The sequence below is a fragment of the Ixodes scapularis genome, unplaced genomic scaffold (assembly GCF_016920785.2).
Source record: "Ixodes scapularis isolate PalLabHiFi unplaced genomic scaffold, ASM1692078v2 PGA_scaffold3__209_contigs__length_174095766, whole genome shotgun sequence".
Classification (NCBI taxonomy): Eukaryota; Metazoa; Arthropoda; class Arachnida; order Ixodida; family Ixodidae; genus Ixodes; species Ixodes scapularis.
In genome coordinates this window covers 129593644-129602943 of record NW_024609868.1, presented here as the reverse complement: position 1 = coordinate 129602943, position 9300 = coordinate 129593644, and the positions used below count along the sequence as shown (strand labels likewise).

Sequence of the window (9300 nt, the reverse complement as noted above, 5' to 3'; positions counted from 1 at the left end):
TTTTAATTTTTGTCATTAGTTTACCGCACTTGGCGGTAAGTGGGAACGGGGTTGTTTGTGCAATTAGGGGACTAATTAACCGAGATATTTAATTAACAATCAACTTTTTAATGATTGACTTTAGGCGGCATATTGCATTTACGAAATTGAAGCCTGATCTTCCTACGCTCCAACCGCGCGCAGAAATAAGCAAAAAAAAAAAAAAAAGAATCGCTGCGGAGGTAGTACAAATAATGTCACCTCCGCAGGCTGTTTCAAATCGTAACTGAACGGGAAAAGAGTGACAGCATCGTCGTATGATTTGGCCGGTGGCGCATGTAGCGCGTTTTTCAGCGCTAATTTCAGCGTGCGGTTGGAGCGTATGAAAATTCGGTCTCAATTGCGTAAACGCAATATGCCCTCCAAAGTAAATAATTAAAAAGTTAATTAACTATATATTGTTAATTAGTGGCCTAATTCCACGAACGAATTTGTTAGCAGTGGCCGCCAAGACGAGTATTATTATTAATGCAGCTCTTCGTTTTCGTAGAAGTTGGCAAAGTTGGCCCAACTAAACAAAAACACCCGGTATATATATGTACCAATTTGCACATGCGCTGGTTTTTTTACAGTGATCCTTATTTTAATCATATATTAAAAAGTTAGAGTGGTGCCATACATCCTTGCACCATTGCATTAAATATTATGTGGAAATAGTAACTAGGTAATTCATCATAAAGGAAGGTTGCATACAAGTTCAAAGTTTTAAATTTCTTATATCCTTTCACAAAGGCTATTATAATTATGACCAAGCGGGATATTGTCAATTATTTTCATGGGAATTTCAAAGGCACAAATGGAAATCCCCAAATTATGCATATTGGGAATGGCTATATCATCATTATGCGGGAGTGAACTGTGAAATTATTCGGGAAAGGCGCACGCATGATATTAGGAAGTCCCGTTCAAGTTGAAGAGGTTCACATTTTACGTAACTTGAGCATAATTATTTAGAGACTATGGTTTCAATTGAAGTGCATGCTAAAACCCATAATGTGTACCTTGTCATACTGACGAGCACAACAGAGGAGCCCCAGAATAACAGATCATGCGTTGGGTTACATGATTGTACCTAAACTGTCTGTTTTTGTTATAATCAGATAATGCTCTAACTACCATGTTAAGCTTCTGGCTGTTGGTAGGTGCAGTCAATAAATAAATAAATCAGCCTCACAACGTTCGCCGAGGTTTACTTTGCTTGGGTACAGAGCGCCACATAGTTAATACGACCAAACGATCGCCAGTTTTGCCTATTTTTCTCTTAAAACTAAAATACTGTATCCAAAACTATACACTAAAATTATGCCCGTCTATAAAATGATGCTCTTTAGTTCTAGGCTTGCGAAGAAAAAAAAAAAGTGACGATGTCTTGTTCTCGGTTAACCGTGTTGTGCAGTATATGATTTATACATATTGATAAAGCAGCGAAAAAATATACAAAAGGAAGAGAGACACCGGATAGAACAGAGCGCTGACTCGCAACTAGATTTTAATCCAGTTGCGTCTCAGTACTCTGTTCCATCCGGTGTGTCGCATCCGTTTATATCCTTTTGCGCTGTTTTATCATTGTGTATAACAACTATAGACCGTTCCATTAGGGTCATAGCAGAGAGGGTAAAAGAGAAAAAAAATGCACTCCCCCTCTCACCCCGCATGACGTACGCTCCGCCGAGTGGGCTGTAGCTAGCGTCCGGCTGGCGTGCAAACTCTGTTTAAAATCGCGTCATTTTAGAACTTTCTAGCGCAGATGCGCAGATTTTGGTATGCCAGTTGTCGTGTAATATTATGCTAGATAAAAAGACTCACGGGGTCCAATTGCGCTGTTACCTGCGTGCAAATAAAAAAAAAATATTGGGAAAACTGTGTCAGATTGGCCGGTCTCTTTGGCGAAAAGTAAATCCGGTTGCTGTACCTTTTTTACTATACACTAGTTCGTACTAGTGTAGGCCTTTAGCGACCGTGAGTGGAAGTCTGAAATAATAAATAAAACGTGCTCTCCTGCGGCAATCCAAGCAGTAGTTGAGGGTAGTACTGCCGGCTCACTCAACTGATATTTAAGTAACGGAAAAAAGATATGCTAGTTGATCATTTAGCAAAATAGAACAACAGAGAGCTATAGGCTGATTTTGGAGTAGCCACAACTATTCTAAGAACGCGAACCACTTCACAACGGTAGCCACGAGCGAGAGTTCGATGTTCGGTAGAGCCCGCCGATACAGCCCAAAGATGGAGAACGGCAACCTCCCGGTTTGTCGTCTGCTAGCGGAGTCGTGCGCGTGCCCTCTCTCTCGTTTTGCCCCGCCGAACCCGCTGAACTTCCCGGATGTGTGGAGAGGGCGCTGCGGTCGCACAAAATGGTGCCGCCCAGAGAGCGCTAAATGGAATGGTCTATACCAACTAGCCCAACTTTCTGCATTATGGCAGTATATGTGTGTCTGTATTATGTTTTAAGATAGAGATGAAAATTCACACATGTTGTGTTCGGTAATATAATAACCTCGTGAGCACCATAACATAAAAATAGAGTGAAGGCAAGTAATTGCTAAGCCACGTCGCATTTGAAAACTAATTCATGCGCAATTCAAGTTCTGGTGCTTGCATTTATTTTTAATAAAACTGCGGTTTGTGCCTTTTCTATATATATATATATATCTATATATTTTTTATGTTGCGTTGACACTATATACTGTTGTGTTTCTATGGTTGCATTTTTCTTGTAACGTTCTACTCAGACACTGCACAAAAACTGATCGATTACCTACAGCGGAGTAGAGAACAGGCTTTGAAATACTTAAGGCTTTAGACAACACATGAAACAGCAGAAACGCGCAAGATTGCGGTATTTTTCTCCTGAAACCTGGAGCGGCAACGGGCTGCTCACACGTTCCTCTGCCGGCGTGTGTCTGACGTGACGATCGCAAAATCTTTAAGATGTAAATTTATGTGCTCCAAAATCTTGTGGATCAGATATCTGAGTACTCTAAAGTGTTCCAGATGTTGTGTTTAAGTTCTCTAAAATTTATATTCACGTGCCCCCGAAATTGTTCGGGATTACATCATGAGTTTAGCACCCCTGCCCTCAATGGTTAACCACTACACACCAATTGTTTCAATATTTGTGTAGGTCCTGGACATGCACAATGGACAGATATCTCATCAAAATACCGTGGTTGTCAGCTGAAGCACCCAGAACGCATACGCAAGACCTTGTTGCCGACATTTCTCCTGACAATGGCGAGACCTGCGCTCCGGCTGTGTACGTACACCCAGGGATGCGAGTCCCTCAACATCGCGATTGTGGACAACGTCCTGGAACCCCCTTCATCGATCGTGAATGTGACTTCAACTGGCAAGCCAGGCTCTTGTGGTCGCCGTGAACATACTCGACCGGCATCGATTAAAAGCAACATTGGACGAGGCTGGCTTTTTGAAGAGTTTATAATCCATCTACGGGTGCGGCTTTCGTACAAGGCACAGAGCGGTAAGGTGTATTGTGCCTCCTGCGTAACCGCTAGTAAGAAAAAGTTTCCGCTCCCCTGTATTTCGCAAAACAAAGATGCGTATACCGCTTTTGTTAAAAGTGGATTTCAGAACTGGAAAAAAGAATTCGAAAGGTTTAGAAGTCATGAAAATTCAGCACTTCATCGCGCGGCATCCATGGCACTGACAGCTACAACCACAGGACTAAATGTAGCCCCCGTGGTCTTAGAGTCTAAACTATAGCAAATGATGGATTTTAGAGTCTAAACTATAGCAAATTAAGGAAAGTCGTAAAGCTAGGGTTTTTTAGCCTCGTGTGCCAAAAGGGCATTTTGCCAGAGCGATTCTTGAATCACTTCGCTTTGCTTGTGAAGGGTGCCTTCCTGCTGCTCCAGGACAAGATTACAACTTCCGATGTAGCCGAGAACACGGACTGTCTGTACCGATTTGTTGCTGGCGTTCAATTTTTGTACTTGGAAAAGGAAATGACGTCGAATGTGCACCAACTGCTTTACCTCTTAAGGAGCGCGCTACTACAAGGGCCTTTGTAGGCGCATTCGTGCTTTTAGGCGAGCATGGGTAGACTGAAGAACTTCGTTACCTCAGCGAATGGTGTGCCTCATCAAGTGATGACGCGAGTAATGATGGGGCACAAGGTAAATGCATGCAAGACAGCTGCTAGTCCCCATGTGCGAAAGTTCTTGCAGTGCACCGCAACTAATCTGGAGCCAGTAGCCCTACTGGGAAAGCCGCGCGTAGTGCATGAACCACTTCTGGGCCTGGTAAAGAGTCACAACGGAAAGCAAACCCTTGGCACTGTTGTGGAGCACGAGAGAGTCCGGATTTCTGGACTGGTCTTCCACAGTGAACGGTATAAGAAGCCAGAGAGAACCGATTGCACAGCCATGAGGCTTGGAAACATCACTGCAAAAGTTCAAAACATTGTGTCCTTTGAGGATCCCAATGGGACCACGAAAGTTCGCGGTCGCAAAGTGTATGCGACTTCCCCGGAATTTGGTAGCAAGCATATCATCAAGGTGAACAGATGCTCGCCCCAGAAGTTGCTAGGGATAGATGACAGTGCAAGCTCATGCATCTCGATGAAATGTCCCACCGGCTTATTTGTGTGATCTAGTCAACCGCTTCAATTCCTCATAGACTGTTCTTTTCTTTTGTCCGTGTGCGGGCGTGTTTCCCACCAGAGTTTTAAGTCGTGCAAGAAAGTTAAGAGACCGCGTAATTATTTATATGATGAACTCGAAGTTTGTTCATTTCAGATTGTTTAGATCATTACATGCAAAAATAAGTTCTTTGTTTGTTCTTAGAATAGAGTTGATTTTGGCGAGAATAAAGTTGGCGGCAGTTAAAATATATTCACTCAAAATATGTTTCCTTATGTATCTGAAAACATGCGTTTTATGCGCACTGCACTTCACGACTGTGTAGCATACAGCGCATATATATGCTCGCGTATCTGCTGTGCTATTTTTTGCAGATTTCTTTATACGTTTTCTACAACCGATGCACGCGTTCGTGTTATCAAGTCGGGACGTGCGCCTCTTCTAAATGTTTGTATGGCTGTGCGCCGCGTGAAGCAGTAGAAGGCCAGCACGTCGTTCAAATACGACTGAATCTCCTTGATAAGCTTCTCAGAAGGAACAAAAAAAAAATAAGAAGCAAAAATAAAAAAGAAAGATCAAGAGGCGACAAGTGTTGAACTAATTCTGACTCGCGCAATCCGAACTAAACATTGGAATAACGATACTTGACGCGACCAAAACCAATACCGCCAAAAGAGAGCCGCGATCCACCGGCCAGCTCGGACGCTCGGAGTTGTCCAAAGGGAGGGGGCCCCTTCGGAGCGCTGAGGAACTACTCCCACCGAACAGCCATCCATTGCGCCCAGCTAATTACCTCAGCCGCGCGTCCTTCTGCCTACTATATCGCTGCTACACTAGTACAGTGTTCTGTGTATTCCCTACTCTTCTCCCGCCTGTAGTTCTGCCGTGATGTTGTCCATGGATGTGTTAATGCAAATTGTTCCCGTAGCTTTTTTGTCTCTGATATGCGATTGTGTGCAAGTTTTTATATGCTGTCGCTTTTGAGATCGAATGTTATGTTTAGTTGATTTTTCTGTGCAATATCGTCGGTGTAGGCTAGTGAAGTAGAGGTCTATTTACCAGCTCTGTCCCTTCTGGTTGAAAGGGTATATTGTCCAATCATTGATTTTAGGGTGACCACCCGTCCCGGGGCTGGCGGGTCTGTCCCGCATTGAGGGCTTATGTCCCGCGTCCCGCAAGAAATTTCTAAATCTTCAAAATTTCCCGCATTACCATACTGTCGTAAAATTCACTCTGTAACTCATGGTGCTGTCGAACAACGGGACGCGGGGAAGCGCGGAGGTCGCTGGTAGTCGGGTGAATCACAATGGTATGTCATTCTCTATCCAAGCAATTGCGGGAAGCGTCCGTCATTCTTGCAGGAGATCCGATGCGCATGCTCCGTTGTGCCTCTCCCCTTGGTGGCAAAATATATTAAGAAAAACTGGTCGCAAAAAGTTGAAATAAAAAAAAAATGTTGTATTATATTCGAATCACTGTGTCATTAAATTCAAATCACTGCGTCAATGTGAAAGCTAGGGTTGCTGGGGATTTTTTTTTTTTTTTGGTGAAGACTGCCACACAAGCAACAAGCCTACAACTCACAAACATCAAAGAAAAAATGTTAAAATATGTGTAGGATCATGTTGATAAATGTAAGCGTTGACAGGAAACAATAACCCCCAAAAATTTACTGTTTTTTTATTTCTATTTGTTGCATTGAGTTCTGCTACTATCGATTTTTATGTTTTCAACTTCAAAACCTGTAATAACACATTTGGCATAAAAATATATCACTGGGAGTGAAAATTATTTGAGCTTAATTGTTGCAATACAATTAGCAGGTGTGTAAACAACATAGGATATTAAGTGTGTTAACAGGGCCTCGGTTGGTGTGCGTGTTAATTAATAAATTCCCTCTAACCCCTCCTCCTCTAACTCCCTGTAACGCCGAATCGGAGCGCAGCTCTTGAGGAGGAGGAGGGAAGGGTACTGAGGCGAGGGTAGACCCCTCCTTCTCCTCCCCTCATTCTTGAATATGCTCCGGGGGGGGGGGGGGGGGGGGTCAGCTTACCTCGGGGGGAAGGAATCACGTGACCTCGGGGAGGGGGGTCACGTGACCTTGGGGGGGGTCACGTGACCTCGCGGTTACGGCGACGCCGACGCCGCTCAAGCCGGAAACGGGCGCCTGAGAGCTGCGCTCTAAAAGAAATATTCACAGGGTCTCTTATGTATCCTTAATGTTATCTCGATGGTCCAAGAAGTCACCGCTTTTACAGTAACGAATAAAACAAATACTTTATTTCGGTTAGATAATGGTAAAACAACGACAAAGAGTACATCGAAAGGTTTCCGACGCGAACGTCTTCCATAGGTGCCTGGAAGCTTTCACCGTTTCAAGCAACGCCGAGAGCGCGGGGTAGGTCGAGGCCCCACGGCAGCAGACGCTCAGCAACCAACCGTCCTCCTCTCCTGTTTGAGCACGTCCCTCCTTGCCAGTTTGTGCGGTTTAGGTAAAAACACCCTGGCTGCCCCCCCCCCCCCCCCCCCCCCCCGGGGGCGGAGTGGCCTGGGTTGCCGTCCCCCCCCCTCCATGGCCACGGGGTCGGAGCGCATTAACAAAGAAAAATTAAACTCACTGCTGTTTGGGATTTTAACACTAGTACGACTTGAAGGAGAAAGCCCAAGCGCCGATCCCGGTGATAGCGAACCTCCGAAGACAGCGTGCTCTCTGAAACGCACTTTTGGCGCCGTTATTCTCACGGAATGTCGCACGTCGCGAGAGTGTCCTCCTCTCCCGCCGAGTTTGCGCGCGCGCGCCTCCGCCGATTTTGGCACAAGTAACGCCATCCCGTGGTCGAATAGCGAACCGTGGGTTTCGGTACCTTTCCTGTCGTCAACGTGTTTTCGCTCAAGCACTGAACGATGAGACATATAAGGCTTAGGATCGGTGGCCGCGGGGTCTGGCACACACTAAAGTCAGCGCACACCACCTCGAGCACGTGGAGCGAAAGCTCGCGCTGCAGAGCCCAGGAATCCTAGGTTCAATCCCCACCTTTGCCCGTTTCGATTTGGATGAGCATCGTACCAGCGTGCGGTGGTGTATCACTACTGTATGATGCACGAGGGCAACTCCGCTTCTTTTCCAGTAGTTCAGAACTATACAGTTCTCTTTGTTATCATCTACAAAAACCCCATGGCAAATATTACGACGGAATTCCGCCTAGAAGTTTATTAAAATCGCTGTCAAAGTTTGACAAGCACGAATCCGCTGGTTTTGGTTGAGACGTGCGGGCCAGACAACACTGCCCGGCTGCATTTCCGCTTCCTCCAAATTCCTTCTCCCGGCACGTCCGCGACGTCATCAAACATGTACAGCTTCTTTTTTTTTTTTTTTTCAATTTTGTTTTCTTTCCCGGGGAGAGCACGGGTGGCGCCAGCGCCATGAAAGACGTGAGTGACGCGCTCGGCCGGCCCGGCGCTCGACTATTGATACTACTGATAAGCCGATCGCCTCGTTGAGCGCGGCTTGTGTTACATGTAAAAGGAGGAGAGGGAAGCTGCTTTTGTAAGAATTTTGAGTGACAGGTTAATCTTCTATAATCTTCTGGGAGGAGAATAGCGACGCCTGTGCTAATCCAGGAGGCACAAAGGAGGATCCTGATAAGAGGGGAGCTTCTTCTTCCCCTTGTATATCACGTGGGTGTACATGCTTAGTGATGCCGAATATACAATGTTGTCCGGCTTTGCCACCGTTTCGGTTTCGGTTTGTGATCATGGCTAGAGTAAAATTACACGAAAAATATTTTATTTTTCGTGAAACAAAGGATTGGGGATTGTTTTTGAGTGCTTCAAAAAGCAAAATCGGCCACTATCCCAAAATTTTTGAAATTTAGCGGAGTTGCCCTTTAAAGGAGCTGTGCAACAATTTCAGTGCTTTGCTTAAATAATTTAGGAGTTGGTGTCTCAACCCTTCTGAAGTAAAGAACAAAAAACCGCTTTTGCCTGCATGTCCTCGTTTTTATATTAAAAATGGACAAAGATTGAGGTTTTCTGTACCTCTCAACTCCTTCACCATCTTCCGAGTCACGTGCGCTGTGACGTCAATGGGGGACGCGAGGGGTTCCGGTGAAGTCTCTCTCTAAACCCATGAGTGAGCAGCGAGAACTCAATCGCTTGCGACCACGTGGCCACGTGCTTGCGCAACGCGATCCACATGGCGAAAGGAGGAAAGTCTCGTCCGGGTCCGCCCATCGCCGTCCGGCTCTGCCATCGTCTCCCTACGGCTTTTGGCGTAGGGTGACCACCCGTCCCGTGACTCGCGGACTGTCCCGCATTGAGGGCTCGTGTTCCGCGACCCGCGAGAAATTCCCGAATCTTCAAAATGTCCCGCATCTCACACGATCGTAAAATTCACTAGGCAATTAATGGTGCTGCCGAACAACGGGGCACGGGGAAACGCGGAGGTTGTTGGTAATCGTGTGAATCGCAATGGTACGCCATTTTCTATAGAAGCAATGCGGGAAGCGACCGTCATTCTTGCAGGAGACTCGACGGGTATGCGCCGTTGTGCCTCTTCCCTTGGTGGCAAAATATTGTAAGAAAAATTTACTCCCCAGAAATTTAAATATCAATTATTGTGATTATTTTCAAGTCGCTGTTTCAATCCGAAAGGCTTGCT

General features: G+C 45.6%; 1 protein-coding gene across 1 annotated transcript; it reads left to right on the top strand.

Moving 5' to 3' along the window:
* The first annotated feature begins 3270 nt into the window (after positions 1-3270).
* On the top strand, positions 3271-6064 carry LOC115308526. The gene is given in 2 exon segments (XM_040212442.2): positions 3271-3375; positions 3780-6064. Coding segments are annotated over 2 exon segments (975 nt in total). The 3' UTR covers positions 4650-6064.
* Positions 6065-9300: the final 3236 nt, after the last annotated feature.